Source organism: Cyrtonyx montezumae, unplaced genomic scaffold, assembly GCF_038088225.1.
Source record: "Cyrtonyx montezumae isolate F1298 unplaced genomic scaffold, pur_monq_1.0 scaffold_1, whole genome shotgun sequence".
Lineage (NCBI taxonomy): Eukaryota > Metazoa > Chordata > Aves > Galliformes > Odontophoridae > Cyrtonyx > Cyrtonyx montezumae.
Genome location: NW_027071825.1, coordinates 15,043,635 through 15,063,962, shown reverse-complemented (window position 1 = coordinate 15,063,962; position 20,328 = coordinate 15,043,635). Strand labels below are relative to the sequence as shown.

The 20,328-nt window shown below is 38.3% G+C and overlaps 1 protein-coding gene across 1 annotated transcript in view; it reads left to right on the top strand.

Annotated features, from left to right (window-relative positions):
* The first annotated feature begins 16,655 nt into the window (after positions 1-16,655).
* HFM1 (helicase for meiosis 1) overlaps positions 16,656-20,328 on the top strand; it is a 33,566-nt gene continuing 29,893 nt past the window's right edge. The window contains exons 1-3 of the mRNA XM_065741566.1: positions 16,656-16,708; positions 19,222-19,319; positions 19,698-19,819. Coding sequence (XP_065597638.1) covers positions 19,249-19,319; positions 19,698-19,819 — 193 coding nt within the window. The 5' untranslated portion in view covers positions 16,656-16,708; positions 19,222-19,248. The remainder of the gene's footprint in view (positions 16,709-19,221; positions 19,320-19,697; positions 19,820-20,328) is intronic.

The following is a 20,328-nucleotide window of genomic DNA, read 5'->3' as shown; positions in this document are numbered from 1 at the left end:
GCCCTGATGCTTTACTTAGTCAAGATATCAAGCTATCTTGAGGATAGCCTCTTCAAGTGTGCACTAGGGGGACTTTCTGCAGCAAAATCAGGCTAAAAAGACCAAATGAAATTTGTGTAAATTAGGTATCTACATTGCACTTTAAATAGGCACTTTTTGAAACACTAGTGCTGAATTCCCCTTGGAGTTTTGAAGTATAAGACACACAGAACAATGCAGCCATGAGATGTCCAATTCTATTACACAGCACTACCTGAGTGTCTGTATGTAGAATCATAGAATCACGAGGTTGGAAAGGACCTACAAGATTACCTAGTCCAACTGTCTACCATTACCATTGCTACCACAAGCTACCAAACCAACAAACAGAGCTTGTAGCTCCTCATCCAGACACCTCTTGAACACTGCCAGAGACATGACCTAAACTAATAAAAATTTAAGGAAAAATTACCAGAAGGGAAATACCTGCTGAGTATTATCAGCCCTTGGGGTTTTGTTTCATTTTATCACTGTATGCTCTAATCCAAGCAGTATTTTATTCTCCTTCACTGTACAACTGAAATTGACTGTAGCAAAACTACTGCAAATTAGAAGTAGTCCAATAAATCTAAGCTGCCTAAGTTTGTGTCAAGAGCTGAAGATGTTTTCTGGGAAAAATTGTATTTTGCCATTGTCTATTAGATATGCGCTGAATTTTGTGTTTCTGTGGAAACAGAGCACATCTTGTGGAAGCCTTTCAACATCTCAAAGTTATCCAGACTGAGAAGTTAACAATTTATTTTGCATTTGAAATAAGGGTTTGTGAGCTGCATTGAACTTCATCCAACCAAACACTTCACCGTGTGCTTAACTTTAAACATATGTAACCTTCTTGAAGGCACTGATTGGGTTGTGTGCTAGGTAGGCGTATGCACATTAAGAAGAGCAGCAATGACCGTTCCTTAGTAATCAGCTGCAGCAGCTACTCTGAAGCATACTGTATTGGCTGAGACAGTCAGTGAGATAAAGGATGTTCTGAAAATTCTCACCTGCATATAGTTGTTATGGAAGTACTAATGGCAGTCAGAGCAAAACGTAATCATACCTCAATTCTGCACTATTCTATGTGTGATCTTTTAAAGAATTTCTTCAAAAAAACTCCTTTTATGCTAGCCTGTTGTAGCAGAAATGCTAAGTCATGGCCTGAAGCAGTGAGTGAGCACCTGGTGGGAAGGCAGAACCAGCCCAGGGGAGCTCAGGTGCATACAATCCATCTGAGTGACCAGAAGGGGATAGAGCCAGGATCCACCCCTTCCCAGACTTCATTTAAGGGTTAGCATTGGAGACGGGTATTTTGCTGGAGGTCCCTGCATTCGTGAGGCCTTCTGTAGGTAAGCAGCTTTCCTTTGTTTCTGTGCCTACAGCTGTTGCATTTGAGCAAGTCCTTGCTTGCTGCAGCCTAGGACCTTGCTACCCTGCTGTCATTGTGGTTTCCATTGTTACACCCGTACAATCATGGATTTTAATGCTGTCTGTTTTGATAATATTGAATAAGTCCTCTCTGCATTATTTTTGAAGACTGAATAATTGTAGCATAGCAGCTTTCATGTCTGGAGATTTTGTTTTGCTCTTTTTAGAGATACTACAGTTAACTTTTTTTGTTGTTGTTGTTCCTGGAGATTATTTAACCTTCTCCATGTTGAATGCTAGCAGAAATATTAAGACAGAAGAATGCCATTATTCCTTTAACACTATGTATTTGCTGCCTGTTCGTGGTGTTATTTACAATAAGCAGAGCCAAACCAGGAAGTAGTATGTATAAACTTCTGTTTTCCTCAGATGTTTGTGACAGCTTTGCAGCCAAGAATAGCAACTTTTGAGATATACAGGCATTTGATAAGACAAAAAAATTCTCTTTGAAAATAGACACAAACTGTAATTCTTAAGAAGCTTTATTTGTGAAAACAAAAGGAAAAAAAATCTTGAAGTGAGTGCTAATTTTGGTGGGTTTGATCATGCGTGTCTGAAAATTGAAAAAAAACAGCTTGTAAATCATCTAGAAGGTAAAGTTGTAGATTGCTGCAGTATTCTAGTAAGGTTGGAAGCAAAAGTTCAGACAAGCTGAGAAAAATGTGCATACAGTATTCAGTTACATTTCATCCACTGAAAGTGTAAATGCAGAATACTGCAGCATGAGTGTTTTTCTGCAAGTTAAATCATTTTTTAGACTGAAGTGTAAGGGGCAAGCTACTGATCCAAAAAATCACAGACAGCTCCTTTTTTCTCTGTTGATAGGGGACAGATAACTAATTTGAACTACTGAGATTGATGGAAATTTTACCCTAATTGTCCAAAGGGAGGAAAGCCAGGGACGTTGTTAGGGTTCTTCCTCATTCCAAAGTTCATTTTGAAGTGCCTAAAGATACTGAGACTTGCTAAGGTCCAGGAGGCACTTATGGCCCTGATTAGCCTTAGCTCACCACCCAGGACTCCACCTGGGCTTTTGCTCTGAGCTGGGAAGCACTTGGGGGCTGCCATCCTGGCCCAACCTTGGGCTGTCTCTGACTCTGGGAAGGTGCCAAATGGGTGCTAGGGCTGCCTCTGCTCCCCAGGACTCTCCCTGCCCTACTTCTGGCTGTGGTGGTGGGATGAGTCCTGCCCTGTCCACCCCCAGCACCAGAGCTGCTGGCTTTCTGCATGCTGTGACAAAGATGTAAGGATAGCTGAATTTTATTGAGGAAGAAATCCAGTCAGTGCCATATCACTTTTCCAGTGATTCTCTTCTCTGTTGCAGATAATGTACAAAAGAGGCTCTCCATGAAAGCATTCTTTGTAGGTAGCTCTTGGTGCCTGTGTTTCCAGACTGGATCTGTCTGTAGTTGTATGTGCTCATGGTTCACATTCCCAGGTCCTTTGGCCAAAAGGCAAATACAGAAATTGAACTTGAACTGCAAGCCCTGGTCTAGGCAACTAAATAACATGATTGTAAGATCTCCCAGTACAACAGTAAATCAGAACAAGTATCAGTGCAGATTGTGATACACTTAGAGCATTCTTCTGTCACTACTTTTTCCCCTTGAGGTAACAGTACTAAAATCTGAGAAAAGCAGTTAATTTCTTGCAATCTGCTCTTATTCGGTGTAGTTATACCTTTAAGTCTCCAGAACTACTGCAGTGCATACCTGTGGCTGCAGAGGTGTTAGTTATTGAATTTAGATATGCAGCCTATTGTTCTTTTGCTTTCATTAAAATGAGAGGATAACATGTCTTGGAAAAGCATTATTTAAAGTGTGCACTGCCGAGCTTTTCTATATTAAATTTCAAGGATGAATGCTCTTGTGAATAGTTTTTAGCAACTTGACTGATTCATTTATTTTTCAAGATAATTGTCAGGTATCTTTTTTTTTTTTTTTTTTTTTTTTTACTCTCAGCTACAAGCAATGAAAAGAAAACCAGTTTCACTGCTATTATATGGAAAGCTGCAAGAACTGACTTTACTAATTACATGAAAAGGTGATAATTTCTCCAGGCTGGCACAGGAAGACATAGAAGCTTATTGTTGCTTCTGTCCTGTGCAACAGACATAGATTCGTGTTAGAATGCTGCAGAAGTCCTTTTTCAGGCTCCAACTCGTGGCTAGCAGTGCAGTGATACGGGAATCCTGTTTGGTTTCTTCTGCCACCTGCTTGCTCCCATCCCAGACATATGAAAATTTTGAGATAGGCAGCCTGTGATGTCAAGTAAGTCCAAATTCTTGGATTCTTAAAGCTCCATTATTAATTCAGTAGAGAAACTTGCAAGATGAGGGAAGACATAGGATTTCTGACAGGCAGCTGAACTCTTCTGCTGTCTGCTCAGGGTGGCAGGCTTCCTCATGGTGAGCAGCATCCAGGTGCACACCTCAGTACAGTACTGCACAGAGCCATCCTCTGCCACTCTCACAGTATCTACACTACAAGGGTCACACACAGTACATGTGCACTTGTGAGCTGAAGCATGAGAAACAGCTCTTTCTGTTTCTTCATGTGGTAAGTCCCTGGCAGATCAAGTGGCAGACAAGTGCTCTTCAGGCACATCAGGGACAGTACAAAGCAGCAAAGATGGCTGTAACTGGAATAGGTGGGACAAAAAATTTTGAATCCTCAATGCTGTATGTCTCTCGTGATCCTCTAAGCATTGAAAACTCATCTGGAAACTTTACTGTTGTCATGTTGCCTTACCTGTAACCGATTGCTTGCTTTCTGTTTATGTTTTTGAGGGATGGTATATAGTACAGGAGTCCTCCTACATTTCCTCAAGTCAAAACCCTGTTCTTGGACTTTGTGGTTTTCCTTCATGTCCTCTGTGAGGAAATATTTTAGTACTGTAATTTGGTGTGGCCATGTTCCAAATAGCATTTGGCTTGCACACATTCTGCTTTCCGGGCAGAATTTGGATGGCTATATTTTAATTTTTATTTTTGTTCTTCAGTCCATGGTAAGCAAACCACAGGACCATATGGCATAGCTGCAGAAACGTGTGAGCTTGTTATGCAACTGCTTCCTAATATAGCTCCAAAACGTGGAGGTGGTGAGTTAAATGGATCAAAAATAATGTCACTGTTTGAGAAGGCAGCAAAGCCCAGACACCTCTGGGAAACGAAATATTGCTGCCCAATAGACATTTCCAAAATATCTAATGTCAAGATAACTGAAATGAATACATGAGTGTTCTGGTTTCAGCAGGGATAGAGTAAATTTTCTTCCTAGCAGCTGGCATGGTGCTGTGTTTTGGCTTTGAAATGACAATAACGGTGGTTAACAGCAGTGAGTTAGTTGTTGCTGAGCAGTGTTTATACCCAGCCAAGGATTTCTCTGCTTCTCATGCTGCCCTGTCAGTGAGCTCACTGCCCAGGCACAAACACATCAGCTGGCCATCTGCCAACTGAAGGGATATCCATACGTATGGCATCAGCCATGGCTGGGGTGCCTGCCACTGCTGCTTGGGACCTGGCTGGGCATGGCTCGGCTGGAGGCCAGCAATTGCCTTGTGCATCACTTACTCATTTGTTTTTGTGGGTTTTTTTTTCCATTTTGTGTGTTATAGTTTGTTGCTTTTTGTTTGGTTGTTTTTTTGTTGTTGGGTGTTTTTTTTTTAATGGTTGTTTTTCTTTATTATTTAAGTGCCATTACCTCAGCTGATGAGTTCTCCTCTTTTTTCCTTTTTTTAGTCTCTCAGCCATTCCATGGCTTTGTGATGTGTAACTACCTGCCAGGTTAAACCATAAAAATGAGACGTTCTCTTCATCTATCAAAAAATGGGCTTCCTACTACTACCCCTGAAAGGGGAATGAGTGAGGCAAATGGGGCTGATCATACTTTGTCCATGAGAGTTGTCAGCTATATGGCTAGGCACAGATACTCCACACAAGCAAGGTGTTGAGATGTCACTGTTTTTGTACAAATTTGGTAATAAACTGACACTTGTGTGTGTCTCTGGCATTCTTCAGGTGTTCCTCTCTGTCATAATGATAATCTATTTTATTGTGCCTCTGTTAAATGGAATTTTTAGCAAAGTTAAAAGGACTCATTCAGAAATGGGTATTATCCTACAAGGTTTTATTAGATCTTGGAAATAAGATTAGGTGGAAGGACCAAAAAAAGCTTTTTTCTATTTTTTTAATGGATTTTAAAAAAAGCTTTTTTTTTTTTACAAGCAGCTTATGGGCAGTTTCTTAAACAATGTCAGTAAAGCTAACAAAGGACAGAATGGAGAATAATGCTAATCAGGGAAAAGTCACTGGAAGATTATGGTCTTAATTTTGTAGTTGCTGGGGAAAGCTGAGAAGTCTTCCTGTTTATTCTAGTTACAAGAATCTTGAGGCTGTTGTGGAAGCCCAAAACTTAGCAGACTGTCTTATGTGTAAGGCAAATAAATAAGGCAACTGCAATGCTACACTTCCTTATGAACACTGCCTTTCATGCCTGAAGAAAGGCTGAGAGGTTATTCCATCACAGTCCCTACTACGCTCAGTCTTCTTGTAGCCACAGGCTTTGTGCCCTAAACAGTCCCTCTGCTTTTGAAAACCCAATTTCCTTTTGCCAAAATATACTCCTCCGACACAGTTAAGGATACTCTGTGTTATGAGTGGTTTGTTCATCCCAGGGTGTTTTTGCATGGTACCGGCCAGTGGGAACTTATTCTCCTCTGATTTTGTCTGTATTTGTATATATGCAATGAAAAGCAGTACATTCTGTGTGTGTAACACAGCCTCACTTTAGCAGTGTTTGGTGCCACCAGAGCTCTGATGAAAATTTCTTACTAAGGAGGGGTGGAATGGAAAGTCAAACTTTAGATGAAAAGGAAGTCTGGAGAAAATCCACTGCTGAAAACAAGGAAATAAACTTAGAACAGATCCTGAAATCAGTGAAGAGCTTGTACAGATAGCTGAGGATAAAAAAAGTCATTTTTACATTAAAATTTGCCTTCAATTATTATTTCAAGCTTTCTACCGTGTGCAACTACCCTCTCTACCGTTGAGAAACAAAGTCAAAATATAAAAATCTCATATTAGGAAAGCAAATAAATAGATCTACTGATAGCTTCAGTAGATTTCTTAGTGGGAGATTACAATGAGGATAAAACTGCTAGAAAAATAATGGAAGTAGTACTACACAGGAAAAGGAAGATAGGGTCAAGGATGAAGTCGGCATCACAGACAAAGGAGGCAACCATTAGGTCAGAGTAGGACAGAACGAAGGAACAAGCAGTGTATGTATAATATATGTGATAGGACCCAATTCTGCCCTAGCTTACCCCAGTGCAACTTCTTTGGCTGAATCCTTTTAGCACGATGTCACTTTCAATACGATTGAACATCATGCACGCAAGCTTGCTTGCTTTTTCTTTAATCAGTGCACAGAGGTAAGTTTTCATTGTCTTACTTTTTCTAGGCAATTGTAATTTTACTTTTTCACTGTTGTTACAGTTATGGTCCTTTAGATATTGCAGATTTCTGTGCATCTTCCATGAGCAAACATTTGCTTGTTTCAAGTCTGTGTTCTTCTTTAGCCAAATTAAATTCTTAATTTAAAGATCATTTGGGGAAAACTGTACAATCTTGACTAGTGTACTATTTTATGCATTTTTTAAATTATGAATTCTAGGCACATTCTACTTCTTGACAGGCATTTAAAGATATTTAGGTGTTGAGTTTTGTTTTGAGGGTTTTTTTTTTTTTTACACTGCCAGTTTTCCTGTTTTCTATGGTTTGGCATCAGTGGTGCAAAAAGGAGCAAAAAGAAATTGTGATCCCAGGACAAATAAGCAGAAAAACAGCCTTGCAATAAAAAAGAGTTTCAAGCCATCTTTTATACTTCCAGCACTTACGTTATTTTTAAAGTTCTAACCCACAGGAAACTTTGCCTCTAACCTCTAGAATTAAAAAGAAAAATTGACCTTTAAAACCTGCCAGCTCCTCTTCCCTCCCCAAAACTCCAGGCTTCTGCAACCCTTCTTTGACGTTTATCTCATGTTACTTCAGTATTACAGACAGTGTGTATTTACGGCTTGTTTATATCACTGTAACAGAAGTAGCGTTAAACCCTCAGTTCACTGATTAATGAAATGTAACAGTATACTTGTTGTTTTCCATTTGTCTACCATGCTTCCAGTTCTGAAGAGCTACCTGTGCAACAACAAAGAGTTGCAGCTCCTAAGAAAACTGTTTCATAGCCCTACACAGAGGAACAAAGAAATACATACAAAGAAAGCTGTGCTTTACTGTTCCAGCGGGCTTGGCTGAGGTGTGCCGAATCCCAGCAGGCTGAGAAGTGCTTGTGGAGCCCCCAGCAGACAGCAGCACTGGGGCCCTAAGACCAAAGCGCCCATCAAAGATAGAAATTTCATACTGAACGGAAAGTAATACATATATCACTTAAGGCATCTAGCTTAAAATATTAAAAAGGAGGACAGAACTATGGAAAGACGAGTTCTTTTAGAAGATTGCCTGTGGACTGTATTTTAATGTTCTGAAGCTGCTCCCTCCAGCTATTTTATACAATACCCAGTTTTCTCGAGTTTCAGAAGTACTAATGATTCAATGGATGCAGAATCACAGAAAGCTCCTGAACTCAGCTTATGCTCCCCTCCGCTGCCTTGAAGTCCTATTTCCAGCCAGTGTTTTAGAACTAGACAGCACTGCAACAGGGTAAAATCCCTTAGCAGTACTGTTAACTTCTTTGAACGGAGTTCATTTTAAGCCAGAGAAATTGGATGTGTGTGACAGAAATATTGCCTTTTTTTATTTCCTAAGAACTGGTAGATTATTAACCTAAAAGCTTGCTTTATTGCAACAATCATAGTAATGAAATGCAGTATCTCCTTTTGTGTTTAGTATTAGTTTTTTTTCTCTTCTGTAGATATTTCATGTGCATTTTGATGTTTAAAACAGCAGTTACTTGTAACGTCATGAATACACAACACACAATTGCTAAGTAGCAAGCCCTACTCCCCACTTTAATTTAAAAATACTACTTCATGCAAGTATCGACTACCTGTGGTTTTAGGTAGATGCTGCATACTCTTTAGCTGTGGAAGTCATCATGGTAAAAGGATGGCTTGTTTCATGATGGCAGCAAATAACATTGCTGGGATTCCCACTATAAAACTGAAACTAGGAAAAGTGTAGATGTTGCAAAAATATAACTGAAATCAAAAAAGGAATTTTGAACCTTCAAAATCTTAATTGAATGCCTTTGAATACAGTTTAATTGAATACCTTTGAGTACAGCCTGTTCTGAATGAATTACAAATCACTGAAATGTTGAAGCAAAGCCAGGCTCTGATGTTTCATCATAATCAGAACGTTCAGCTTCTTTGCCCAAGGTTACGATGGGAATTCTTCTAACAACTGAAGAATTTTAAAAGCAAAACAATCTGAGGTATCTGAGTTTTACCAGGATGAAAACTGTTTTCTGACCAACTCTAGGTGGAAACATGCTTCTTATTCCTCTGTTGCACTGTTCTGATGTGAGTCATGGTTTTGCTGATCTTAGTAATTCACTAGCTTTTACTTACTTGTCCTCTTGGTCTGGATGCCCACCCCAGGAGTCTCTCAGCCACTCTCAGAGCCCTTCCCTATGATCTTCCTTTTGTCTCACTTCTGTTGAGTAATATCCTCCACTGATCTGATGTCCACTATTTTATTACTTAGTTGTTGTTGTATTATTGATAGGTCTCATCTTCATCACAATAATTGCCTAGTCTCGTTGCTTTCCTAAGGCATTCCTGAAAGCAGTAGCTAGCTGTGAGCAGTGAAGCTGTAGGATGCAGTTTACTGATAGGCAACACCATGAATCAGTGCTTTAAAATTTTTTCAACACTAGCCTTATGCCTTAACACTTCAGTGCATTTCTCTTTTTCACACTCAATTATTTTAATTTCTGTTATTTCTAATGACTAATGTAGATAGATCTAAGTCCACTCTTAAGTTCTTGAAGATCTATATTCTATACCTATTCTATACTATTCTATGCTGGTGATTAAGATTCTTCCCTGCGTGTATGTAGTGGCTGGGAGAAACAGCTTAGCACTGTGATCTATTTATTTTATTTTTTTTTTAGAGGAGATTTATCCTAATGCTTTGTTCTCCCTGGTATTTCTGCTGTTGCCACTTCTACTGCCTAAGGAAATGTTTCTGTCTCAAATCCCTCCACTTCCAAAGTCTATGTACAGGCCATGAATGCAGTCTGAAGGTCACACTTTGGAGAAAACAAGAAAGGGTGGAGGGAAAAGGCAAAGTTGTTTTAAAAAGGAGGTGACTTGGTGAAATTTTCTGAGTTTTTACACACAGGAGCTCATGTTAGAGATTAACATGGCCTCCTTGGTCTTACAACTCTGGCTCTGAAAAGCCAAGAGAAAAGCAAAATAAAACAAGGTGACTGTGACAGGTGATAATTTTTATACATAGGTTGGCAATGCTGCAACAGCTTAGGTTGACCTGATCTTACTGATGTTTGTAAGTTAGAATGTGTTCCAAAAGCATTTTTTTAAGGTAGAAGTTCTCAATTTTCATTTTCTTTCATAATATATTAAACAGTTTTTAAAGTTACATAGAATCTGCTCCTGCAATTTATGAGTGTGAACAATGTATCCTCTTTTAAATATTGTCTTGACCCTTCGGCTCTCCTTGCAAACGTGAACCAAATGTCAGTGATGTCACTAGACCTACTTTGCTTAATTACAACGGGTATCTGTTTAGGCTCCTTTGCATGAATTAAATATTTGGACAAGTGAGCACAAGACTGTATTCTCTTGTAGCCTAGGGGAATGCTGTGGTTTGGCTGGAGGAGTCTCCCAGTCCTCAGGTGACTTCCCTAAGCCATACAGTTACGTTTCCACATGTGTACTCTCTCTACCTAAGGTTTAATTATTCCATACCAACTTGGACAGTTTTACCATAAAGAGATGAGACAAACCTGGACTGCAAAACCCAGTTACTGAGTATTTTAGAGTTCTCACTCAAAGTGGGAGATGTGGATTTAAGTTGCTTCACACAAAAGGAAGATTTCTTTGGTGAGTGCTATAGTAACAATGTTGTCTGGAAAAATGGGAATGGAGAAAATTACCATGCTCTGTAGAAACTTGTTTGTTTCTGCAAGTTTCCAAACCTTCACCAGAATTGAAAGCTAAGGCTTTCAATTTTCAGTAGGGTATTCCAATAGAAAACACATAAAACACATTCAGAAGATGACACACAAAGCTGTCAGAATGGAGCGTTATGACATCCTCTGTTCTTCTGTAGTTACAGTCTTCGATCCACTGACCATTTCATCTTTATTTAAGTATATATCCTCTTCTGCGTATCTTGGAAAAATATATATATATATATCTACATAGCTTGAATTAAGAAGTGTCGGGACTGATTAGTGAATAGCTGGGGTAAATATGCAAATTGCAAAGTTTTCTTCATGGTTTTGTATGAGAAGATGTTTTAAGAACTTTATCAATGTCAATGTGTCAGCCTGCATTTCTCTGTGAAATCTTGAAACTGCTCTTTCATCTATGTTGTAAACACATCAACAAGTATGTAGAATGTCTTGACTTTGAAATGCTGTCACCTACTTTCTGTATCGTTGTCAGTAGTCAGCTTGTTATAAAAGTGTTTCATTTCTAACTCTGTTTCTTTTGGTAGTGCGTCGACATACTGCATTTTTCAACAGTGTTCTTTGCTGCCTCTTCCATTTTTATCAATAAATGTAGTTTGACAGAAGTTCTTCTCTCTCTTTGCAACATGTTGATATCTCTGGCTCTCCACTGTCACCAAAGCTGTTGTGTTACTTTGAGGCTAAGCTGAGTGTGTGTAAGCCATCTTCAGCATTTTGTGCCAGAGTACAGAGGGAATCTGAATTCAAAGGTTTCTGTGACTGTGAGAAATCCCTAAACTTCAGTCACTGCCTTTACTTTTCAGTTGGAACTTTCCCAGAACATGTTCAGTTTGATGCAGTGCCTGTTCCTGACATTTCCTGCAGTATGAAGTCTGCAGTTTGCTTGGAACAAACCCATGTGGTGGCGGACAATTTCTTAAATGTGAGTGTATTCAGGCCTTTAATTCTGCTGCTTCTCATATAATCTCATTTTTTTCAAAATGTGTCAGAAGTGGCAAAATGGCCTTACGTGCCCTACCTTAAAGCTGAATATCTGTAAGCTTACTTCATAGCAGAATGTAAGACCCTATTTTTAAATTTTGACTAACACTTGTTTCAAAAGCATTTTCAAACCAAACATACGACACTGAAATTTGAGTAGGTATACATTTGGTTAAACTGGAAAAAATATCCTGTTGAAATGATTTCAAGACTTGTGCAATAGGAATGTAGAATGAAGTCAGTGAGACCAATAGCTATGATATATTCAACATAATAGATACTTTAATATTAGATACTTACACCATTCTTGTATGCACTATAATGTTAACATCTTTTTGCATATACAGCAGTACCGTTTCCTGACACCTTTCTAAGGCCCACATCGTAACAGTTCATGTATGAACTCTTTCCCACTATATCAGTATGGATTTGGAAAACCATGACAACATTCTTGATAACTAACATATCATAAAGAAGAACTATCTTCTAGTTACAGTTTGTTTCAAAACCAGGCTGACATGGAATAGAGATCAAACAAAATCTGTATACATGGACCTAGTTTGAAAAAGCTAAGGATCTGTAGTGTGTTCTGATGACACACTCTGCAGAAACTTAATTGGCATATTGTTGCTGTCTAACTTAAAATGCACTGCACAGCTACAGTACAGATTATTAGAAATAACTGAGTAAGCAGTCTGTCATCTCAGGAAAGATGGTTCTTATCAAAGTAATCTCAAGAATACATACATGTCTTTGACCTGACTATGTCAAGCTGTTCATCATACTGGGTGGACGAAGTTCACCTTACACGCACATCACATTCTTTCTTAAACACAAGTCAGTATGTTTCAAGACCTTAATCAAAATAAGTCTGCTAATGGAATGGGATCAAGGAAGGAAGGGAGTGAGTAGAATCAGCTTCTCTAGACATCTTCGGGTTTGTTTTCAGAAGGCAGTGGAGTGTGGATAAATACCTTGAAGAGATCAGTATTTTTTTTTTCCTAGAGAAAATGGAATGGACACAGAAACACAAACATAATTTTTTTCAAGAGAAAGAATCAGATGCATAGACAGCTAAGTGGCCTGAATGTCACACCAAGAATGAAGGTTTTCTTACCTCTAGTCTGTCCCAGAAGCCATTATATGTCAAATGTTAAAAAATCTCATTAAACAGCAACTCTTTTGATGAATAAAAATGCCAAGTTAAAAACAAAATTTACAGTTATTACAGTAATTCATCTTATATCAGGCCCATATTTTCAAAACTGTCCCTTCAACATTGACAAATATCTCAGTGATGTTAAAATTTCTGTATGAGCAACTTTTCCAAGACTTTATTTCCTGAGAGTTACATACCCTGATTTACTTTGTGGACCTCTTCTTTCTATAATGTTTGGGTTTGTTATTTTTTTGCCAGTTTAATTAGTGTCTGCAAGTTAACAGGCTTTCAGTTATAATCTGAATTTGCAGTCAATTTTTCTGCAGGTAGTGCTTGGGAATCTGTGTAGAGCTGAAGATTTGGAAGATAAGTGAACTGGATGTAATTTCACAAATTCCCTTTTGTCTGGTGATTTGGATTGATCTTTGGAGACTACTGTGTGGTGGTTTTTTTTTTTTGTTACTGGAGCTGTGCACAAAATAAAATTCATAAACAGTTCACAGTACTTCAAAACATGAGCAAAATAGACTGTTTCGCAGGGAACTAGTTTGATAAAGTTATGAATAGGTTCACACTGCAAAAATCAAACATCATGACTTAAGTTTTGTGCAGAACCGGGGATCTTACTGTAGAACTGGGAGTATTCCTGATGTTAATTTTTGTTAAAAATGCTTCTACTTTTTACAACTGATAAAATTATTCCAGAAGGAGAAATCTGTAAATTTTATAATACATTAGAGAAAAAGAAGAAATGTACAAATGTATTACTTTTAAGGTTGGTATGAATCATTCTTCCCAATTAGAGTACTGTAGTCTCTAGTGAAAATGAGAAATGATGTTGACAGGATTTTGTCACAGTGAACAAACCATCAGAGAACTCAGCATCCAGATGTTACATGGATCAATATATCATTGATCCAAAGTAATTTAGAGCAAAAAACTAATAAATTAAGAGTTTTATTGTACTTTTTGCTTCTGTTAAGCTCTGACTACAACCAATTTTTCTAATCTCAAGAATGTTTATTGCCTTCCTCCCTTTTTTATTGAAACTGACAAGATGAAAATACCAGTTGCTTTCAAAAACAGGGGTTGCAGGTACAACTTTCAGCATTATTTGTTATTTATTAAATTTGTTATTTATTAAAAATCTGAATCCACCTAGACTTTATCAATAGATTCCATACATGTTAAGGGAGGCTGAAATGGCTTGCATCCTAGGGAGTACACTCCAATGGAACAAATACTCCTACAACATCAATCTCATTTTATTTCCTCTGTGTGTACCTCATATTATCAATTGATGCTACAGATTAAACATACAAAAACTACAGAGTATCAGTTATGTGAACTGTAAGATCTATTCTCAATATTATCTCTTCTATGTGCAAAATTGCTTCTTTTGCTAAATACTGAATGACATAAAATGGTGTGTTTGTACATGATGAGATTTATTCAGAGTGGAGTTGTAAATATGGAATGTGGTTCTTTTGTTAATTAGAAGTAAGATGCAGATACTATACATAATGAAAGTGGTCCTTGGTGGCTAGTCTGTTTGACAGGTTTGTTAGGAGCAGTTCGTGTAAAAAAAATGTATGGATGAGAATGTGAAAACAGAGAATGAAGGTAAAGAATTACAGGAATAAAAAATGTTTTCCCCAAACTCATCATGAAAAACCATACACTAGATATATTGTACTTTAGTCACACAAAAATCAAAGTTCAAGACCTACACTTCCTGGGAAAGCATATGTTAGGGACAAGGCACTAACAGCCTGCTTGCAGGGACCCAGGGGAGCAGTGCCATGTATCAGTCTGGGAGATCCCCTCTGGCTGACATGCAGGGCAGCACTGCCAGCTTCCAAGGGAAGCTGCATTTAGCTCTCTTAAGACCCAATCTTGCAAACACTTATGCACATGAGTAACTTTAGCTTCCATAAGTCAAGTTATGTGTTTAAGTTTCTGCAGGGGTGCAACAACAGGGCCAAATTTCTAAGTACTAGTCAGCAGGACAAAACAGAAGAAATTCACCCGTGCTTTTCCTCAACTAAGCAAACTAGTTTGTGCTATGTTTTTATTTCCCAGTTTTGACTGAAAAGAATGTTATAACTGCAAATATTTTTAAAATTCTTGAATTTTAGTTATTTCTTTAATAAATGAATCATAGTCACAATCTCAAGGATATGGTCAAAAGTGATACAATTTAAAGCTTGCCTGTGATTTTAAGACCTGATATTTCACAGTGATTTGTTATGAGGCAAGGCATTTGTTAGAGACCATTGTTTACACTGTCACATCTCTGAAGTTGTGGATGAAGCTGGACAAAGGAAACTAAAATAGGATACTGACAACTGTCATTCTTCTTAGGTCCCATTGTTTTTCTGCATTTAATTTGTTCATAATTGATTTGTTCAATTTCTAAGTTCTGGAGAAATCTGAAGGTTCTAACAAATTTGTGTTTAGTATGTGGATTACTCTGTTATATAGATAACTGACCAATATTTGGTGTTTGTGATTTTTTTGGTCACAAAATACAGAGGTTTATGGCTCAGTATGTGATCTCTATGAGCTGGAAAGACTCAAAGCATATGGCAGATCAGATGTTAAGCTTGAGGGAAATCAAAAATTAAACTGTCTCAGAGCTGTTGAGAGACTGCTTTGCTATATATTTTATGTGATTTGTGTATGTGTGTTGAGGGAGATGTCACCTAGGGAAGGGAATCGAAGAAAAAATAGCTTTAAAAAATGAACTGTTTGTATTATCGCTTTAAACTTTTAAAGTCTGGTCAGCTAAAAGCAGATGTTGCGAACTAAGATGGAAACTTGCCTGAGGCCAGAATTGAAGAAGGCATTCTCTAATAGTAAGAAGTAAAAATGTTTTCTGGTTTCAGAATTTATTGTAAGAATACAATGAGTAGTCCTCAAAAATGTCCCCATTTTTATATAAATTAGTGAATTATATTGGTGGTTTCATAATTTAATTTCAGACAATGTGTTCATCAGCAATCCTGTTTGTCCTCTAAGCTGTTTATCATAAAATCTTTCATTACTCTGTGACGGCCAAAATCCTGTCTTGTTGGAAGTAGGAAGTGCTTCTTGCCCTTGGCTCTTTGCCCAGTCGTTAGATGGGAGGTGGATGAAAGCATCTAAACACATGGTGCCAATTTTGGCATATTGTAATATGAAAGAGTTTTTATGTGAGTCAAATAGTTGACAATTAGAAGTAATAATAAAGGGCAAAAAAAATCCCATACACAGAATTATACAAATGACTATAGCCTTTCCTGCACCCTTTTAATTGACCAGGGCTTGCACAGCACAAGAGAACACACATATGTAAATGATGGCTATGGATTCAAAATTGAAAGTTAAAAATTAATATTTTCAAGAAAGTAAAACAGAAAAAGTTGCTTAAATAAAAATTATTTATGTTAAAATCAATCAATATATGAGGAAATCTTATGTCTCCTTTTCATCTATTTATGTATGAGGAAATACATATTTACAGTCGCTGCCTCTATAGTATTTGTTGAATGGCACGAAGCTTTGAACCAGCTCAAAATGTAGTCTTTCTGAGACAGTTCCACAATTTATTTTAAATTGACTTGTTCAGAAGCTGTGCTCTAAAGGCAAGTCCCGAACTGTGAGCTGCAGCGTTTCTGTGGGAGAGTAATAGCAACCCAAATACTTTATGTGCTAGTGGTTCAGTTCATGTCATTTGTTTGAGACACCTTTGCTGCTTTAGTGCAGCAGCGAGAATAGAAATATACAGTTTTTCAGGAACTCACTAGAAAATATTTTAAGGACCAATATTTTCATTGTATTCATTCCTCCTTCCTGTAGGAACCCTTTTGATACTGCAGTCACACGATGATGAAATCAACCTATGCTGATTTGTATCAGGGTAAAAACGAGTAAGAGCTTCCCGACAGGAGCATAATTTCAGGTAAGGCCAAGCCCTAGATGTGGCACCGCAGCGCGGAGCTCGTGCACAGGGCCGTCTGCAGCGGGCTGGGGGCAGCGAGTGTGCGCCCGCAGCACCGCTTCCCCATCGCCGCCGCCGCCATTTTGTGCGGGGGTGACGGGAAGAGCCCTGACAGCTTCGCCCTCTTCAGTCGAGGGAGGAGAGCAGAGGGAGCCCGCCAGGCCCTCGGGCTTGTGGGAGCGGGGGAACGAGCGCTGCGAGCTGGGTTTGACCCTCGCCTTCCCCCAAGGGCACCTCTGCACGGCTGGGAGCCAGCAGGACGGTTTGTTTGGGTCGGAGTCCCTGGAGGTGGGGACGTTCAGTTGGCGCCCCCTGGAGAACATCCCGAGGTGCAGGCAGCGGGCTGGGGCAGGGGTTGGGGCTTAGCAGGGTGGTAAAAAGCAAAGCAGCTTCAAAACCCCACGTGTCTGTTGGAAACTTTCCATAAGCGGATACATAAAAAGATATTTGCTTTCAGGAGTTGGCACACATCGCTTTGTAAGTGAACCAATATTTGGTGGTGCTCCTGCAAACACCTACGTGTCTTTGTTTAGCCATCTTGAGTATGTGTTTTCCCCGTGCTACCCAGCAGCATTAAGTGTTGAGGCTTTTTGGGTTTTTGAGTGCATGAGAGTCTGAGACAGCTTTCACAATTTCTTGGCTCAGAATTCCTGTGGGGATGTCCTGACGGACAGGCAACAAGCAGATGGGCAAATAGAGCACTGCATAAAGGAGCGTTGAGATAGGGTTTTCCCCTCAACACCTTGTATCATTTTAAGTCACTACGCAATTGGAATTAATGCAGCCAGTTGAAGAATAAAGGCTGTGCAAAGAGGGAGCCTGGAGCATGATGAGTTTAAATACTGTGAATTACAAAGATTACTCAAGGGTGAGAAGCATAAAGAAAAAATGTTTAGATGGTGCTGATCAATCCTGGCTTGCATGTTCCGTGCTTTTTGTATGAAAACCACTCAGTACTTGTGAGTAGCGTTTGCAGCTCCTTGGAGCTAATGGAGAGGTGGTTATTTCTTCAGCGGCCCTTCACTGCTTGAATGCAGTTTGGAGGCACTCATGGATGCTTTCTGCTGCCCTTACTGATACCCAGGGGAGAACTCCTGCTTTAGATTACTGGCATTGCATATGCCATAGAATGGTGGCAAAATTAGCCTGATTTCTAATGCTGCTGCTGCAGGGTGAAATAGCAAAACTTGTTATTGGAGAATGGCGAAGGTTTGCAGAAGTGTTGCAGACTTGCACTGCAAAGGAATGCAGTGGGGGCATTGACAGATTTCTTGTTTGAAGTTCTGGGATCTAAATCACTGTAGTCACAGTTATGATCATACACTCCCTACTCTGCTCCTATTGTGAAATGTTTTCTGTTTTAAATTTGAAAGATTCTTTCGGAGCATTTGAAGTTTTGCAGCTTATGTGAAAGGAAAACATATTAAGTTACATTCATAAGTGACAGTACACAGTAATTAAGCAAACCTGAATTCTATTTGCAAAGCATACTGAGATTTTTCTCATGTTACTATAATGAGATGCTGGAGAACAAAAAAAAAAACAAAAAAAAACCACCATCACCTTTTGTTTGTCTTTATAGGCAAAGAAGATAGGTTTGCTTTGTTATTTTATCATAAGAATTGTCTTGAATTAGCATTTCTAAATTTTTGAAATTGCTTTGCTGTTTTACTAACTGTAAGTGAACCTAAGGTTTTGACTAATAAGATCATTTCTGTGGTGTTCTTCTAGTAAGATCTTTGCTTTTTCAGTCCACCCCTTATTTTAATTAAGGTCTATGGAACTTTTCAACACGACTGTGTAAACATGTTCTAATGCCTAGAGGTGGTGCTAACAGGATAATACTTCTATTAATGTTTATTTTAAAAACTGATACTTAAGAATTAAGCTGTGATCCTATTGTTCCCTGACAAGTCTTATTAAGGATTTGAGCCCATAGTCCAATTATCCGGGTAAGCAATTTGCTTATAGATGAAAAAGAAGTCTGAGTCACTTGTGAATTAATATATATTTAAAAAATAATAGAACCCTTCATTTATTTTGTAAAATTGACAGCCTGTTCTGGAGGTAAATGTTATATTTTTTCCATCAAAACAAAAACAGTCTTGGAAAAAAAGAATAGTTTGCAAATGTCTAAACAAATTTCGGTCTTATTTTTAAAAATGAGATAGAGAAAAGCTCTACCTGGATCTTCAGTATTAACCTTTTTTTTTTTCCTTTTGACACATGGTAATGTATAGGTTGTTTAAAGTGATGTCCTAAAGGATGTTTTGGTCATAGTTAATAGGATCTGTGTTATATCTTGAGAGAGATTCTCTTTATGAAGCTGCATTAAGGGTTCAGACAAGATCTCTAGAAGGAAAAGTAAATGTAGAGACAGAACATTGGCACTTGTATCACCAATGGAATGTATTTTCCTTGTACACGTCCAGTTCTAGAAGCTAAATTTCAGTTACTTGTGCTGCCTTTTACAGATTTGGAGATCAAAATTCAATCTAAAAATGTTCAGCTCTGCAGAGGAAATTTTTTCATTGGATAATTTATTTTACGAAAGACCAGATACAAAAAAAAGGTAAGTCTTTACTGTTAAATACATATAATTGTTTCCCAAAGGTTTCCTGACTCTAAATCATTTTATAAAAGATTTTTTATGTAACTTCCTTTTCCACTTCTTAATATAAATTTGGGGCTAGAAATTTCCTGGTTCCACCAACTAGTACTTTGAAATACTTTTCTCAGTATAGCTAATGAGATTTGGATAATGCAGGTGTACATTCTGGGTATAAGAAGAATTTAGCAGAATTTTTGCCTCTTAAATTTACTGTGATTAAAAACTGCCTGAATTGAAACATTTTTTAGCAGGAGAAACAGTATGTTATGACTAGTAGTTCTAATCCAAGTGTTGCAGAGGATGCTTAAAGAGTGCTTTTAACTTGCATTTTTATGATAGAGATCTAGAAAATAACAAGTCAAACATTTGGTGGATTGCACCTGCTCCAGCAATTGATGATATTCCATCTGCAGAGGAGTTACAAAGGGAACTGGAAAAAAACACAGCCAACAGTTGCATGGGTAAAATATTAGGTATTCTTTTTAAATGGCTTGACAGATAATTAACTTGACACATAATTCCTCTTCTTTCTTTCAGTGCTGTGAATTAAGGAGTATTCTAGGTATGCAAATGCAGACTTATTTTAGTTCAGAGGAACGGTCCTGGTTAAAGAAAAGGTTTGGTCTAGTAGCAGTTCTCTTTGGGCACATACAGCCTGCAAGTTCAGTGTGCAGGGGCAGGCAACGTAAGGAGTAAGCTATTTCACTTTGTGTTTTGGTGCTTCGTGGAAGAGTGGAATGCAGCTGCAAGAATAAGGCAGTGTGTGGACCTGATGACCTTCTCCTACCCAAGACACAGAGAGTTTATGTGAACCTAAATTCCTTCCTCCTCCTTTTATTTTCCTTTTTCTCTTCTTTCTCTGTCCTCTCTTTCTCTCTCTCCACTTTTATTTTCCCACATTGTGCTCAGGAGGCTAAATAAATAAATAAACAACCTAATCATTGTTACTAAGTGGAGTATTCCTTCCAAC